At 50.2% G+C, this 17740-nt stretch overlaps 1 protein-coding gene across 1 annotated transcript in view; it reads left to right on the top strand.

Annotated features, from left to right (window-relative positions):
- The window catches only part of nup210 (nucleoporin 210), a gene marked incomplete at its 5' end in the record, with an annotated part of 29132 nt that overhangs the window by 466 nt on the left and 10926 nt on the right, over nucleotides 1–17740 (top strand). The window contains 23 exons of the mRNA XM_084445251.1: nucleotides 130–269; nucleotides 811–942; nucleotides 3526–3622; nucleotides 4007–4157; nucleotides 4747–4879; nucleotides 5888–6046; nucleotides 7310–7378; nucleotides 7509–7615; nucleotides 7986–8126; nucleotides 8240–8377; nucleotides 8924–9079; nucleotides 9750–9969; nucleotides 11388–11533; nucleotides 12389–12607; nucleotides 13373–13546; nucleotides 13660–13852; nucleotides 13952–14058; nucleotides 14414–14518; nucleotides 15688–15789; nucleotides 15961–16089; nucleotides 16527–16654; nucleotides 17204–17339; nucleotides 17440–17502. Coding sequence (XP_084301377.1) covers nucleotides 130–269; nucleotides 811–942; nucleotides 3526–3622; nucleotides 4007–4157; nucleotides 4747–4879; nucleotides 5888–6046; nucleotides 7310–7378; nucleotides 7509–7615; nucleotides 7986–8126; nucleotides 8240–8377; nucleotides 8924–9079; nucleotides 9750–9969; nucleotides 11388–11533; nucleotides 12389–12607; nucleotides 13373–13546; nucleotides 13660–13852; nucleotides 13952–14058; nucleotides 14414–14518; nucleotides 15688–15789; nucleotides 15961–16089; nucleotides 16527–16654; nucleotides 17204–17339; nucleotides 17440–17502 — 3145 coding nt within the window. The remainder of the gene's footprint in view (nucleotides 1–129; nucleotides 270–810; nucleotides 943–3525; nucleotides 3623–4006; nucleotides 4158–4746; nucleotides 4880–5887; nucleotides 6047–7309; nucleotides 7379–7508; nucleotides 7616–7985; nucleotides 8127–8239; nucleotides 8378–8923; nucleotides 9080–9749; nucleotides 9970–11387; nucleotides 11534–12388; nucleotides 12608–13372; nucleotides 13547–13659; nucleotides 13853–13951; nucleotides 14059–14413; nucleotides 14519–15687; nucleotides 15790–15960; nucleotides 16090–16526; nucleotides 16655–17203; nucleotides 17340–17439; nucleotides 17503–17740) is intronic.

Genomic DNA, 17740 nt, shown 5'->3' with positions numbered 1-17740 from the left:
ACGATGAACCCTTGAGAGTCTTGAGATTTCCTGAATGCGTGGGGAATGTAATGCTTTGCCGCAAGTGTCCTCTGGTCAAATAAGACGTCCGCTTTGTGTACACACTCAACAGCAGCTGTATCATTCCAGGTCCTCTACGAGACCAGAGGTGGCCAGTATCCAAGCTGTGGATGCAGACAGTAGCAGACACTGTTCCCAGAGAGCTGTCGTCCAGGCCCTGTCCAACCAGCCCTCCAGACTCACCAGTATCATCCTGGCCACAGATGTGGGTATGTATCTGCTGGCGCTCTGTTTAAGAGCTGCTGGTTTGGACCAAGTCATCGTTCTAAAGCATCCATCCTCCAAGTCTACTGTAGTTGAGATCAGACTTATATTTTATTTGAGAGGGTAGTATTCTGTTTTCTATATGGAGAAAATAAGCTTCCTCTTTCTATTGATACAGTAGCTCTATTGTTCAGTGTCTCACTTAATCCTTTGACAACATTGTGCAATAAACTGTTCTGAATCAATACTGTGTCATCAGTTTACTGAAGGTCGGTGGGCTTGTCATGGAGGAGTGGTGGCCACTGGCAACGTTCGGCTAATTTGGGGTTTAAAACATCACATGCCCTTCCACATGCCTTCCATATGCTCTCCATAATGGGACAAACAGTCTAGAACTCACCCTATCAATGCTCAGAATATACAAAACGATGTATAATTTCCCCCATAGGACGATAACTATCTCTGTGTGACTGACCTGGTTACAGGACGATAACTACCATAGTATCTCTGTGTGACTGACCTGTGTTCATCTTCCCTCGTGTCCAGTGACGGGGCAGGTATTGCGCTGTGACGCCATAGTGGACATCATCAGTGAGATCCAGATAGTGTCCACTACCAGAGAGCTTCACCTGGAGGACTCGCCGCTGGAGCTGAAGATTCACGCGCTGGACTCCGAGGGTCAGTGGCCTCACAGCAGAGTAACCTACACACTCTGTATCACGCCTGTTATGTATCATCACACTGCTTATAAGCGCTCACTCCGCCATACTTCCCCCCCCTCCCGCACTACGGACCCTTTGGTCCGGGGGTAACTCACTGTGTTCACACCAAAGGGGCCGGGGTCTATGGGTGGGTTTGCGGGTGACTTTCGACCCCCTGAAAAGACCCCGCTCGTGAGGTGGTACACTTGAGGGAAAAGTAGAGAGGGGACCGATCCAGTATCGGGATCAGGCTCTGATCCAGACGTGGTTCACGGACCGGGTATCGGACTGAGGTCGCTGATCCACCTACTGATCCAGATGAATTGAACGGGTTCCGGTATTCATTCATTCAATCAAAGGCTACAGTTCACATTTCCCTCAGTCCAGCGTCTCGTTCACCAAACTAGCCTGCCTTTTAGACCGTTTGCATGGTTTGGTGCGAAAACGAACGTTATGTTGAAAAAAGTTTAATAGAGTTTGCAAAGAACTTAGCGAGTGAAAGTGAAAGTCTGGAGTTGCATGTGCTCGAGTTGGTTACACAAGATTGTGGCAGAGGATTTCCAAAAGCAAATGCGCCTATTTGGCAATATTTCAGATTTAAACCCATTGCCTCATTAATCTTATCAGGTCCCCTATTAGCAATCTGTAAACTAGAGCCATTTCTCCTTCTCCTTACTCTTGTCGTGTCACAGGGAAATAGGACACCATTGCTTTCTGCTGAGGCTGAGACCCACTCTGGAGAGCACAGCAGACAGTTTATAATTTACAATTTTACTTTTTATTTGATGAAAGTGGGCGCTGATATGAGAAAATGAATACTAAGTAGGATTCAAGAATTCTTTCATTGTTTGGCCTACATCCAATATACAAGTAGCCATATGTTGAGTAAAATGTATTTTGGTTCCTCAACAACAAGATACAAGATATCCTAATAATAAAAAACTTCAATGCAGTACAGTAGCAATACAGTAAGAATATGGTATGTGTAAAGTATATAAAGTGTGTTAATGATAATAATTAATTAAGTTAATCATAAATAATATTCAAGAAAACCGACCGCTGGTATCGGCAGATATCCAAATTGTGGTATAGGACTCGCATCGTAACTGAAAAAAGTGGATCGTTGCATCTCTAGGGAAAAGTTCTTTGTGGATAGGGCGGCAACGCAGAACATTTCTGATTGGCTGAGCAGGGAGCCTACTGGCAAAGTTTTATTTCATATTTAAATTGACTATGCAAAAAAGCTTCCGTGTTTAGCGATAGCGTTGATTTTCCAAATTGATTTTCTAAATCAGAATAGCTCCCACACACAACTGCTTTCCTAGTTCAATATTGTTGGTAACGTAAGACATCTGATGGAAAAGATATTTCTGAGCATAGACAGATGAAGTCTGTGTTTACTCCAGAGCATTGTGGGTATTTCGCGGGGAACTTAACTTTATAAATACCATACGTGTAAACACGAAACTGCTTTCCCAGTTCGATCTTGTTGTAACCAAGATCTGCTGGAAAAAAAATGTTTTGCCATTGACAAATCTGAGAATGTTATTTTCTCTCTGTCGACTGCCTTGACATAAAGCAGGCGAGTCCCGTCTCCTCGGCACACGAAGGGTAGAGGAGCTTCTACCCCCCTGTCTGAACGCCGTCTACATGGAGCTCTAGGGGACAGGGAGCTCTAGGGGACAGGGAGCTCTGGGGGACAGGGAGCTCTAGGGGACAGGGAGTTCTAGGGGACAGGGAGTTCTAGGGGACAGGGTGCTCTAGGGGACAGGGAGCTCTAGGGGACAGGGAGTTCTAGGGGACAGGGAGTCCTAGGGGACAGGGAGCTCTAGGGGACAGGGAGTCCTAGGGGACTGTCCCCCGGGGGAAAAGTACAGGGGTCATTCTGGTAGGAAAGTGCAGTATTCCGCTGGCCATAAGATCTTTTACAGGGAATCTAAAACCTTTATGGTCTCCAGTACTTGTAGATTTGCTAGTATACACTTATTTGCTAGTATACGCTTATTTGAATCAACTCTTGCATTTGTAATGAGCAATGTATAGCTTCCCAGCCGTTTTAATGAGGACCTCTGGTAGCAGTGATAAGCGGTACTGTATGACCCCCAGGCAGGTTCTCCTACCCCGAGGCAGCAGTTAAGTGTCTGTTTGTTCTGTTCCACCGGTTCCATTCGGAGGAGAACCTCGCTGCTCAATGAGCTGTGGCCGCAGCCTCTCTGATGACTGTCCCCGGGGCTCACGCGTTGTTGGTTTTGCGCTCTCTGTGTATTTTACATCTTTCAAATGATAAACCGTTTGCAGTAGGAGGAAACAAAGGTTGAAGATTGAGGATTTGTTTCAGTTTATTCAACAGGAGTTCAGAGACTTGTCAAACCAGTATGCTAGGTCAACACTTGTTCTATGTAGTCATCCACAGTGACAGGCCCTGGAACATTACTGTAGGTGTTGAAAGAACTATGTGTAAAGTAGTAGTGTACATTGTATTGTGGACACATTCATATGAATTTACATTAGATCCTGTTTTTGACCGGATTTTGTATCCCTGTGCTTCTGATATGTGCAGGAAACACTTTCAGTACTCTTGCAAGCCTGGTGTTTGATTGGACCATAGTAAAAGATGCTGATGTGGACGGGTTTTCAGACTCCTACCACTCATTACGGTGAGGCCCTCTCATGTAATCATACTTTGTTATACATCATATCTCTATCGATTGCTAGTCAATAAGCAATGACAATTCAAACAATTAGCCATTTTTAAGCGGTGCAGCCGCTTCTATGCATGGGTGCGTCTGTCCGTACGTGTGTCCTTTTGCAGCATGAGATTTAGACCAATACTGTTGAACACCAGCAGAGGGCAGTAGAGATTGCTCATGAACCTGCCCCGCTTACTTCACTGCCTGGGTGTGATGTAAAAATAAATAAATAAATGTTTAACTCAAATATATATAAAAAAAAAATGTTTAACTCAAATATTGACATTAACCAGTCTGTGATGAACCCAAGCCTGCACAGGGCTTAATACATTTCCAATGTTATTTCCCAAGGGTCCTTAAATTCTCCGAATCTACCTACACACCCCCTGGTTACATCTCTGAGATGGAGCGAGTTGGAAGACAGGGAGATATTATCTTGGTGTCGGGACTGAAAACGGGACACGCGAGGCTGAAGGCTAAAATACAGGAGTCCCTGTACAAGGTAGGCTGCTGTCTGATGCACTGCTGAATACACCTCCGGGCTGTTGAAGCAAACCGTACCGCTGAAATATTACCCTGTGTAGTTACGAAACAGAAATAGGCACGGGGTTTATTTTTAGAAGCAAGCGAACATCACAGGAGTCCAATCAAGTCCCTGGGGAAATGGTTCCCTCTCATTGGCCTTTTAGCTGGTGATGGCAACGCTCCAGGGACGCAGAGATATAAATAGTGGACATTCGTAACCTTCATCTGCTGACACATCTGTGATGTCACAGTAATAATGCCCATCTGGGATCAGAGATGACATAAGAGATGACCAGTCTGTCATGACGTCACCTGGCTGAATTGAATGGCCTCAACCACTAGATGACCGAAAGAACACCCATTTGAGCTCTTATATGCTGGATGAGAGAACATTCTGTCCTCTCCTACAATCATGTGACAATGACAAATATGTTTGCAGTTTCAGGGACAAACACGTTCCTGTCCGTTTCATCGCATTCACCAGCGTTAACTGTTTTGTTGAAGTGGGAACTTGTTGTGTGAGGCGCTGTGCTGTAACCATGGTTACCCCCCCTTCCTCCTCACAGGAAGTGGGCGCAGCGGAGGTGCGACTGCTGATCCTTGAGAACATCCTGTTGAGCCCTGCTCACAACGTCTACCTGCTGGCTGGCACCGCCATGCAGTACAAGGTCCAGAAGATCAGACAGGGACGCATCACAGGTGTGACGTTCTGTACCCTCAACACAGCAAACTAGAGCGTATCTCTATACCCTCAACACAGCTCACTGGAGCTCATCTGTCTGTACCCTCAACACAGCACACTGTGAAACATATCTCTATACCCTCAACACAGCACACTGGAGCTCATCTGTCTGTACCCTCAACACAGCTCACTGGAGCGTATCTCTATACCCTCAACACAGCACACTGGAGCGTATCTCTATACCCTCAACACAGCAAACTAGAGCGTATCTCTATACCCTCAACACAGCTCACTGGAGCTCATCTGTCTGTACCCTCAACACAGCACACTGTGAAACATATCTCTATACCCTCAACACAGCACACTGGAGCTCATCTGTCTGTACCCTCAACACAGCTCACTGGAGCGTATCTCTATACCCTCAACACAGCACACTGGAGCGTATCTCTATACCCTCAACACAGCACACTGGAGCATATCTCTATACCCTCAACACAGCACACTGGAGCGTATCTCTATACCCTCAACACGGCACACTGGAGCGTATCTCTATACCCTCAACACAGCACACTGGAGCGTATCTCTATACCCTCAACACAGCACACTGGAGCGTATCACTATACCCTCAACACAGCACACTGGAGCGTATCTCTATACCCTCAACACGGCGCACTTGATCATATCTATACCCTCAACACAGCACACTGTGGAGCTCAACGTCCTATCCCATACAGTATCGGTTACTAACCCTCAACACCGCACACTGTGGAGCTCAACGTCCTATCCCAACGTCCTATCCCATACAGTATCAGTTACTAACCCTCAACACAGCACACTGTGGAGCTCAACATCCTGTATGGGTTAATGTAATGAGCTCCGAATAGCACACAAGCATTGAATCACATACAGAGGTACTAGTCAGGGCGTCATATGTACTGTGTCATGCCCTGACCTGGGACTCTTGAGATGAGTCCTGCACCCGGGTGGCGTTCTGACTCCTCCCGGCGTTCTGACTCCTCCTCCAGACCTGGCCATGCCCTGCGAGCAGTACCAGCTCCACCTCCAGAACAGCGCGGCCGGACCCGCCAGCGACCCGGCCCTGGCGGTGGCGAGCCTGGACCAGAGCACCTCCACGGTCAGCGCGCTGCAGCTGGGACACGTCAACGTGGTGCTGGACCACAAGAGTATCCTTCAGAGCACGGCCGCGTCCCCTGACCCCCGCAAGCCCGTCACCGAGACGCACGCTAGTTGTCGATCGGCGTCGCGGTAGCGGAATACAAGGTCACACTTTACAATAAGGGTCACCAAAAACATTATTTAACTGTTAATGCTTATTTAGGGTTAGGTTACTAATGTTAATTAATACCTTAGTTAAGGTTAGGGTTAGGTGAGTTAACCTTAGTTAACATAAATAACATCAGTAAATGATTAATAGAGACATTAGTTAACTGTTACTTAATGCTTAAGAATGCATTAATTAATGCTTATTAATGTACCCTTATTGTGAAGTGTTACCGAATACAACGCTGTTATGCAACGGTTTGAACGCGTACTGTAGTTATGGTAGTGACGGTGTAGATCTGGGGGGTGTAGATCTGGGGGTGTAGAGGTGGGAAAAACGGGGCAGCGTGTGTCTTTGGTGGAGTCCAAATTCAAACACGGTGCTCCGAGGGTGCTGACTTGGATACAAAAAAAAAAAGAGGTGACCAAACGCATGGTTGCGGTCTAATAGAACTGTGCCCAGTGGTGTCTGTTCTATTCGACTGCTCAGTCGCTTTGAGGAAGGCCTGTGTGCCGCAACGCGTACAGCAGGCAATAAAAATAACATAATAATTGCTTTGCATTAGCCATGTAATAAAAGCTTTTTCCACTGCCTTTTTTTTGTATCCAAGAACTGAACGTCATTAAAAATATACTGTAAGAATGACCCCCTGCAGTGCGCAGCTGCGTTCTGTCTTCGTGTAGAAAGGAGATGTCAAATCAAAATGTTATGTTCAGTACATGCTGTAGCTAAATAATAAATAATCCCGGGGGATGTGTGTGTGTGTGTGTGCGTGCGTGGGTGGGTGGGTGTTGACATTTTCTTTAGCATGTGTATAATCACTGGGTATTCCCCATCCTCTGGGTATAGTGGTACCATACGTTAGATAGAGCCATTCAGGTTTGCGCAAAGAAGTATATAGTATGTATATCACATAATAAAACCCAGAGGTGTGGTTTATATTAGTGTGCGGGCAGAGAGAGAGAGAGAGAGCTGGGTACTGGATCCACTATGATGGGACCAGGCGGACTGGGCTGGACCTGACGGGCTCTTAATAGGACCTACCTGCTCCTTCTATTGTGTACTTGACACACTCCACACACAAACTGGGAGCTCAAAGGAAGCGGTCTAAAAGATGTCATTCGGTGTGTCCCTAATCTTATAGTCCTTAATACGCGTTGTCCAGGCCTTAGTATGCAGGGGGTGTCGCGTCTGCCCAACAGCACACTCTACGTCGTTGAGCCTGGATACTTGGGTACTAGTTTACGCCTTCATTCATGTTTGTCTCTAAAGTACTAGCGTTTGTTAGTAGACTCAGTTACAGTACCAATCCAACTTCCGTGATACCGGTGTTCATTACTTGTTTTCACTGTCGTTTTGATCAGGGTTCAAGATTCTCCCCGGGGAAAGCTGGGTTCTGGAAACCGGACGAGTGTACGAGATCCTCATCCACGTGTTCGACAAGTCGAGCAACAAAATCTATGTTTCTGACGTGAGTTGGTCTGAATAGCCCACATGGCACGCGTGCGCCTACTGATGTTTTGCATAATTAGTAACCGCCTTGACTGACCGTAATGATTAGCCACCATTCTACTATGAATGCGAGCCGGCCACGGTCAGAAAGGACTGTCGTCTCTCCCCGATCCTCTCCTGTTATTAAAAGGGAAGTCTGGAATCGAGCTGGTATTTCCCTGTGAAGGTTAACGGCTGCAGGCTCAAATACATCCGAGGAACATTAAAGCAGAAAGGAAGCGCTTGGAACTATTTTTGGTCTGAACGCTGCTAAAAGAGAGATTCTGCTAGTTTTCAACAGCGTGATTAACACCGACCCCCTCTTCTCCCTCATTAATATTTCTCCTCAGAATATGAGGATTGACACCGTCTTTCCGGGCCAGTACTTTGAGATTCTGGAATCGTCTGCGAATGGATCATACCACTGTGTCAAGGCTCTGGAAAACGGACAAACGATCATTGATGCTGCTCTAAGATCTGTGGTAGACCAAGTGAGTTGTATTATCGCCATGTGCTAAACCCAGCACCCCCATTCAGATATAAAATCCTAGATATAAAGTTACAATTTTGAGAGAGTCTAAATGAGGCTGGTGTTTTGTTTCAGAACGGCGGGATCCACCTGCTGCCCAACCCCGTCTCCAACGAGCAGGAGGTGGAGATCTACAATCCCATAGTTCTGAGTCCCAGTATTCTCACGTTTCCATGGCAGCCCAAGGTCGGAGCCTACCAGTACACAATAAAGGTATTTGTCCCTGGGTGATGAGTACCAAGCTCATCCCTGTACATCGAATATATATTCTTTTGTCTCGCTGAAGAAGCACACACACTGCATCAGCTTCAAATAACAAGACTGTTATTTTTATTTATTTATTTTCTGTTATTGTTTGGTATACATTGCATAGCTTACAAACCATGAAAAGTGTATGTGATAATTATTGTTTATTGTTTATGGTGTCTTATAATCCCGTAAGGGATGGGTCCTCGGACATGACACGAAAATAAATGTTCATTCATTCATTCATTCATTCATTCATTCATTCATTCATTCATTCACACCATACTTTCACTTTTATTGTTATTGTATAGTGCTGTCCTATTGTATTGCACTGTTCGTTTAATTATTACCAGCTTGTAAATTATGAGTCTGTTGCCGTGAGGCTGAGGAGCCAGAACCCAAGCGCTTGACTAACTGAACACGGTTAGAGTGACAGGTTGACCTCTCCCTCTGTGTCAGTAGCGCCCGAGTGCTCCAGTGTAAATATTGACCCCGCCCGTGCTGTTGTTCCAGGCGTCGGGAGGCAGCGGGAACTTCACCTGGTCCTCGTCCAACCTGGCCGTCGCCACGGTGACGGTGACGGGGGTGATGACGACCGTCCGCGACATCGGCGTCAGCGCGGTGTACGCCCACGATGTGCGCAACCCCCTGCACTACGGACACATGGAGGTGAGACAGGCAGCTGCACTACGGACACATGGAGGTGAGACAGGCAGCTGCACTACGGACACATGGAGGTGAGACAGGCAGCTGCATTACAGACACATGGAGGTGAGACAGGTAGCTGCACTACGGACACATGGAGGTGAGACAGGCAGCTGCACTACAGACACATGGAGGTGAGACAGGTCGCTGCACTACGGATACATGGGGGTGAGACAGGCAGCTGCACTACGGACACATGGGGGTGAGACAGGTAGCTGCACTCCAGACACATGGGGGTGAGACAGGCAGCTGCACTCCAGACACATGGAGGTGAGACAGGCAGCTGCACTACAGACACATGGGGGTGAGACAGGTAGCTGCACTCCAAACACATGGGGGTGAGACAGGCAGCTGCACTACAGACACATGGAGGTGAGAGAGGCAGCTGCACTACGGACACAGGGAGGTGAGACAGGTTAGCTGCACTACGGACACGTGGAGGTGAGACAGGCAGCTGCACTACAGACTAGCTGCAGAACGGAACTGAAACAAAGAACGACAGAGATGGAAAAGCCTTGTCTCACGGCCGGCAGGCTCGGATATCTAGAACTCTTACAGCTGCAGAAAATGAATCATTGAACTCTAGCCGTGCAACCTTCCATCTTGTGATCCATCTCTCCCCCCTCCCACCCAGGTCTATGTGGTTGAGCCTGTGGGGATGGACTTCTTCCCCTGTCCGGTGGAGGCCAGGGTGGGCCTGGTTCTGGAGCTGCCCCTCCGGATCTTTGGTGTGCTGGCGGAGGGGAGCCAGCAGGGGGGCGAGGCAGTGGGGGACAGGGTCACCCTGAGCGACTGCTCCCACTTTGACCTGCAGGTGGAGGAGGAGAACCAGGGTGTCTTCCAGCTGCTGGAGGGTGAGACTGGCAGCTGCGGGGGCGGAGTGTTGGGCTGGGAGTTGGGGACCGGGGTGTTGGGCTGGGAGTTGGGGGACGGGGTGTTGGGCTGGGAGTTGGGGGACGGGGGGTTGGACTGGGAGTTGGGGGACGGGGGGTTGGACTGGGAGTTGGGGGACGGGGGGTTGGACTGGGAGTTGGGGGCCGGGGTCTTGGGCTGGGAGTTGGGGGGCGGGGGGTTGGACTGGGAGTTGGGGGGCGGGGTGTTGGGCTGGGAGGTGGGGGGCGGGGGGTTGGACTGGGAGTTGGGGGGCGCGGTGTTGGACTGGGAGTTGGGGGGCGGGGTGTTGGACTGGGAGTTGGGGGGTGGGGTCTTGGGCTGGGAGTTGGGGGCCGGGGTGTTGGGCTGGGAGTTGGGGGGCGGGGTGTTGGACTGGGAGTTGGGGGACGGGGTGTTGGGCTGGGAGTTGGGGGCCGGGGTGTTGGGCTGGGAGTTGGGGGCCGGGGGGTTGGGCTGGGAGTTGGGGGGCGGGGTGTTGGGCTGGGAGTTGGGGGGCGGGGTGTTGGGCTGGGAGTTGGAGGGCGGGGTCATGGGCTGGGAGTTGGGGGACGGGGTGTTGGGCTGGGAGTTGGGGGCCGGGGTGTTGGGCTGGGAGTTGGGGGCCGGGGGGTTGGGCTGGGAGTTGGGGGGCGGGGTCTTGGGCTGGGAGTTGGGCGCTGGGTGTTGGGCTGGGAGTTGGGGGGCGGGGTGTTGGGCTGGGAGTTGGAGGGCGGGGTCATGGGCTGGGAGTTGGGGGGCGGGGTCTTGGGCTGGGAGTTGGAGGGCGGGGTCATGGGCTGGGAGTTGGGGGGCGGGGTCATGGGCTGGGAGTTGGGGGCCGGGGGGTTGGAGCTTTGGGTCCATACAGGCATCGTTTGTGCACGCTCATCTAATGATAAAAATGGTTCGTTCCAACCAATTTCCCCTAGTGGGACAATAAAGATTTCTTAACCTGACCTTATCCTGAGGGCAGAACCTTTTCAAAATTCCCCCTCAGAGAAGCTTTCCTCTAGTCTTTTATGTCACTTTCAGATTGCCAATCTAATCTTTTATTTCCCTCGAAGAGCTTTTGGTCAGAAGATTCGTAGTAAGGGTTAGGGTAGTAAATTTGATCACTAGGACTGGGAATGATAGATGGTATATGAAATACTTATGACTGTCGGCTGTGTGTTTATTTTGGCTAAGAGAGTCTGCAGTAGAACCAGTGGACTCTAGTTTGAACATGTGTGTGTTTGTTGTGTTGTGTTGGTTGTGTGTGTGTGTTTGTGTTGGTTGTGTGTGTGTATTCTGTTGTGTGGGTGTGTGTGTGTATTCTGTTGTGTGGGTGTGTGTGTTCTGTTCTGTGTGTGTGTGTGTGTGTGTGTTCTGTTGTGCTGGGTGTGTGTGTGTGTGTTTCCAGGGCGTCTGGCTCCAGGACAGGACCACTGTAGCGGGGTGAGGGCCCGGGCCCTGGCCCCCGGGTACACCGCCCTGACCGTCAGCTACACCCACGGCAACGTCCACCTCAGCGCCAAGATCACCGTGGCTGCCTACCTGCCTCTAAGAGTGAGTCCTGACCTGACCTCACCTGACCTCACCTCACCTGACCTGACCGGGCCTGACCGGGCCTGACCGGGCCTGGACAGGAGCCGGGTCTCCAGCGGGCTCACATGCGGACAGTGACAGAGATCATCTGGGTGTTTTTTTTTTTTTTTTAGACCATAATTAGGTTTTGGATTGTGATGATGTAAATGCTTTCACACTTCTAATGTACCCATCTGATATTACAGCGTTTCCCACCTGGGCTCTGTTGGACAGCATCGGAAATCTGACCAGCAATCACTGTCACTCGCCCTGCTCTGCCCAGCACGGCAATTAGCCTTTCTGTTAATCAGCACCGCTGTGGGACACACACACGCACGCGCCCTGTACACCTTTACTCGCCGCAATCAGTGCAGAAGTGCAACGATCAGCTGGTGTTAAATTCCGCTGTCCTGGTTTCTGGCGTTCTGGGCGTTTTTAATTAGGGCCCTCGTGTTGCTCCCTGCCCTGATCCGTCTCCTCTCTGTCTCTGGTTCAGCTCCAGCGCTGCTCTCCATAATGTAATAGACGTCAGCACGGCTGTCGGGATGTAGGATCTGTACAGCAGCCATGCCGCATTAAGGAGATGGGGCCCCCCCTTAATCTTGCATGCATGCATCATTTTGTCATGTCTTCTCCATGGCTTGTAATTTGCCTCAAGTCAGCACATGCGTGACTTGAAGTGCAGAATGCGTTTGTCATACTAACCCCAGGGATCTAAAGGGAGGCCTCTGATTAATATTAAAATCAAATAAAAAAATAAGTAATTATTTAATTTTTTTTTTTTGCACATTGGAAAAATTTCAAATCCAACCTGTTTTGTCTGTTGCCGTGGCGTAGCCCGTGGACCCTGTGTCCGTGGCCCTGGTGACGCTGGGCTCGTCTAAGGACATGCTGTTCGAGGGCGGCCCAAAGCCCTGGGTCCTAGAGCCCTCCAAGTTCTTCCGGAACCTGAAGGCGGAGGACGAGGGCGGCGCGAGCCTGGAGCTGACCGGACCGTCATCCCGGAGCTTCGGCCGACACTGGGTCAGGGCCACCTGCAGGGCGCTGGGAGAGCAGGTGAGAGATCGCCGTCCGCCAGGGGGCTGATGGCGTTTGGCCCTCTAAGGAAGTGTTTCCCAAACTTTTTGTCTGGGGACCCAGTTCACTTATTTACAAGTCGGGAGAAGAGCCAATTTGTGTCTAAATGAACGTTCCTGCCCATTTTTACTGTCATTTCAACATTCTATCTTGAATCGGTAACCCTGAACTTTGTTTGATAAATCACAATTTTGTTTCATGCATGTGTATATGTTTTCAATAATACATGTTAAATACTTTATAAATGAGACCAAATAAATCTGCACTTTATTCACACGTTTATTCACACACAATAGGCTCTGTGCACCAGCTCCACTACTTCCTGAAAGTCACTTGGCATCTTTATTTCCTGTCATATATGATTGGCTTAAGTGATTAATCAGGTGTGCGGAAGACCCAGCGCACACCTGATTAATCACTTAATCCAATCATATTGGACAGGAAATAAAGAAGCCAAGTGACTTTCAGGAAGTAGTGAAGCTGGTGCACAGAGCCTATCGCTCGTGGAAAAATAGACCAGACACCGAAACGAGGGAGCCGGCCGCGGAGAAAACCAACAAGCTCCCTCATGTGGATCAAAAGAAAGAAAGAAATATATTTATTTGGCGACCCAAATAAAATCTCCTGTGACTCACACATGGGTCTTTGGGAAACACTGCTCTAAGGAATAGTGTGTCCTGTTTATGGACCTTTACATCCCTTTAACTGTGTCTTTGCTCTCGTGCGCGTCATCAATGTCACAAGGTCTTGTCGGTGACAGTTGGGAACCAGCCCAGCCTGACCAATCCCTATCCTGCCGTGGAGCCGGCGGCGGTGACGTTGGCGTGCGCCCCTCCCTCCCGCCTCACCCTGGCCCCGGTCTACCCCGGCCCCCTGCTGGACCTGGGCTGCCCGCTGCTGCAGCAGAACAAACAAGTGGTGAGCGACCCAACGTTGCGGCGGTCCGGATGTGGATTCGTCCCCTTCGCCGTTAACTCTTTCACGACTAACGCGCGTCGTGCCATTTTTTTTTTCTTTTTCTCCTCCCCCAGGTGCCCGTGTCGAATTACCGCAACCCCGCGCTGGACCTGGCGGCGTTCGACCAGCAAGGGAGGAGGTTCGACAACTTCAGCTCTCTGAGTATGGTTTGGGATTCGACCAAAGTGTCCCTGGCCAGTATCGAGCCCGCCATGCCTATGGAACTGGGCCTGCAAGAGGACGTCAACAAGCAGATGAAACTCCACGGTATGAGTATGACCGTCGTCGCCAGCGGATTCATGAATGTCGACGAGACGGATTATATGACATCGATATAATAAGCGTTATTCTCCTCTGGTCCGACAGGTCGCCAGACGGTTCTCGTCCACCATCAGTCGGGCAGCGCCGCCATCACAGCGACGGCTGTGGGTTACCAGGCGACCCACCTGGAGGCCGCAAAGGTTCTCCGGCCGGTAAGGGGCGACATCGACTTCCTCCCCTAGCGACTGACAGGAAACGGATGTGGCGAACGAGTCAGTACACCGCAGAAAATAAACCCCGCTCTTCCCTCCTGTCCCCCCCCCGTCACGGCTAAGGGGTCGCCATAGCAACCAAACGAGCAGCCGAAAGCCGCTCTTCAGAGAAGCGGAGCCGTTGTTAGATGAAAGCGTTTCCTCCCGGGCCTCGGCGTAGTCGCCCAGCACGGAGCTTTTTTTTTTGTGCCGAGATATCCACCGCACCCCCCCAGAGAGCGCGCCGACAGACGGGGGGGCAGAACGTTTACGTGCGTAACCACGGTTTCCGTCTCCTCCCCCCTATCCCTTTCAGCACGACCCCTTGACCCCTGTCTCCGCCACCCTGGAGCTGCTGCTGGTGGAAGACGTGGCGGTCAGCCCCGAGGTCATCACCATCTACAACCACCGGGATGTGCGGGTACGACCTTTACGGATGCGCTCGGCGTCTCTGCCCCCAGTGCGGGTCACGCCCTTAGAGAGCACTATCTGGTACTGTACACAACAACTGTGCTACACGCTACCACGCACTGTTGTTCTACACACTAGAGCTGGAACGAGGAACTGATCAGTCCGATAAGATACTGTGAGGACAAGAATTCCAATGTACCCGTACTTGTTACACATGGCCAATAAACTTTCTATTCGCCTTATTCACCTGGCAGCCATATTGGTCAGTCTGGGGTGCGGATGCGGAAGTGCCCGTTGACTTCAATGTTAAAAATTTCGCTGTAAAAACACCACTTCAAGAACCGAAATAGTCAAAATAACAGGTTGAATACACTATCGGGGTAACAAACTCATCCTTACCAGACTCCGATTGTTTTTCACTGCTGTTGTTTTCGCGTTTGGAAATACATGGAGGTGAATGAGCCATAGTTAGCCGTCAGCTGCATTCACTCCGATGTATTTCCAAACGCGAAAACAACGGCAGTGAAAAACAATCGGAGTCTGGTTATGATGAGTTTGTAACCCCGATAGTGTATTCAGCCTGTTATTTTGACTATTTCGGTTCTTGAAGTGGTTTTTACAGCAAACTTTTAACATTGAAGTCAACGGGCACTTCTGCATCCGCACCCCTCATTACGTCAGACTGACCAATATTGCAGGTGAATAAGGCGAATTCTAGTCTAGTCTATTCTATTCAGAAAGAGGTAGATGAGAAGGTGCTTCAGCCAACAGATCTGAAAACACATCTCTACCTCAGCTTGTCAAAAGTGATGTTTGCCCTTTGTATCCCCAATCTGTGCTCCTCCTGTCCTCCTCCGCCCCCCCCGGCCCCTGATTGGCTAGTCCTGTGGGATGTGTGGGCAGAGGCGTGGCAGGCGTGGGGGAGAGATGTTGACACATGAGCCGACTTAGAGGATTAGGACATGTGACTGCCGTTAGAGGTTCACTTTGATCATTTTGATTCCTTGCACACATTTGGAGCTTCTTGCCCACAACATGGGAAAAGCAGCACGCCAACGTTGACGCAATGATATATTGATGCGTTTCATTTTTGATGAACCTCAGCTTGTGTTTCTGTCTCTGCTTCCTCCCTCTTGCCTCTTTCATCATTGTTGACGCCTGACGCGGCGCGCCCTTCAGGCGGACCTCTCTCTCAGAGAGGGTTCTGGGTATTTCTATGTCAACGCCAGCGTAGGAGGAATAGCCGACGTGGTGTTCCAGGAGGCCAAGAGTACCGCAGAGGTGAGGAGGAAACTCAGTTGCTCACAAAGACAAAAGCACTGGTTTTCTGGCAGCCATAGCTGCCGTATATATCCTGCTGTACCAACACTGTAAGACGCAGTATGCGACGTGGCTGGAATTGATTTGAAGCTCTATGAAACCCTTCACGTCCACCTTCGCACGGCTCTCCAGGTGGTGCCTGTCCAGCCGGGAGTGGTGGAGGTCATGGTTCACGACCTGTGCCTGGCCTTCCCCGCCCCCGCCAAGGCCGCCGTCCACGTCTCCGATATCCTGGAGGTCTACGTCCGAGTGGTGGACAAGGTCAGTGACCAGAGGGCATCCTCCATCCTCCCCCCCCCCCCCCCCCTCGTACCTGGTTCTCCCGGGTTCCAGAACCCCCCCTCCCCCCACCCCCTCGTCCCTGGTTCTCCCGGGTCCCAGAACCGGCCTGGGGGGGGGCGTGTGGGGGGGGGGGGACGTGTGGTCCCTGTCATCTCCCTCTACACATTCCTCACAAAGTCCTTTTGATTTAGCAAACGTCTCACCCAGTGCTAAGAAAAGATAAATAAAAACATGGTTTATTAGTAAATGGTACAGAAAAAAGCATGCTGTCTCACATGCCTGAATGATTAAAAAGACCATGGCACTGCTGTGTTAAAGATTACAGCTCTGTAGCTCAGCTTTGCTTCGTCCTCTAACAGAAAGGCCTTGGTTACGGTGTGTGCGAGTTGTCAGTCACCATGTCCTGCTTTTTGAAGGTGGAGATTGGAAAATCAGTGAGAGCTCACGTCAGAGTCCTGGACGACGACAAGAAGCCCTTCCCAGCGAAATATTTCCGCTTCATGAACCTGAAACTGAAGGCAGCGTCTTCCATACTGTCTCTGCAGTAAGTTCATAATTACATCATGTGTGGAATCCATAGTAATGGTGATAATGGGGTAATTGCAGGAACTCGAAGCTCGTTTATTGGCCGCACGGCAATTATTCACGCACGAGTGAGCGGCCACACAGAATACGCAACGCACCCACACACACACACACACACACACACACACACACACACACGTGCATTTTCAGCGGTCGCAGTGGAATTAATCCTCGCATTTCACCCATCCAAGCTGTCGTCCTCCAGGGGCAGCCAGGAGCAGTGGGCAGCTACGTCAGTGGCGCCCGGGGATCAAGACCAAGTGCTCAGTCCCAAGTCCTGGTCAGAGACAGGACTGAAGCATCCGTCTTCTGCATGTTTTTATTATTTTTATATTAGGGTTCTATGTGGAGGGAACCAGAGTGAGCACAGGGAGAACCTACAAACTCCCCACAGAAAGGCCCGGGAGATAGTCCACGCAGGAATCGAACCCAGGACCTTCTTTCTGTGAGGCGACAGTGCAAAGCACCGCGTTTCGCTGACTCACAAGTTCCATTTTGTTCCCCTCAGAGCACTGTCTGAGCCCTCGGAGAAAGACACCGCCATCTTCCTGGTCAAAGGCCTGTCCATCGGTCAGACCACGCTGTCCGCCGTTTTACTCGACCAAAATGGACGCAAAATCGCATCTTCCCCCCAGCAGATAGAGGTACGAGCTCGTCACCTGATCACTCTCAAAATGTACGATTTGTCCGAAGTTCTTGCGTCAAAAGTTCTTGTGTCCTGATAGCCATTTTCTTTGGTCCCAGGTGTTTCCACCGTTCAAACTCATCCCCAGGAAAATGACCTTGATAATAGGAGCCATGATGCAGGTGGGGACTGCTTAAGATCCTTGTGCTAACGGATTCCCGCGGGGGAAGTCTCGGCCTCTGGCGTTCTTGCCGTTCTACTGATAACACCGAGTCCCCAGCCCGGGGAACCTCATTCTGGGAACACGATTAAAAACGCTCTCACACATTCACCCTGCCTGCTTTACCTTCCATCTTATCTTCTGTTAAGAATCCCTTTCCAGCTAATTGTTGCAGCTTTTGAGATGATTAATGGCGTCTG

Source organism: Borostomias antarcticus (genome assembly GCF_949987555.1).
Source record: "Borostomias antarcticus genome assembly, chromosome: 11".
NCBI classification, from domain to species: Eukaryota; Metazoa; Chordata; class Actinopteri; order Stomiiformes; family Stomiidae; genus Borostomias; species Borostomias antarcticus.
This window is presented reverse-complemented; position numbering and strand designations above follow the sequence as displayed.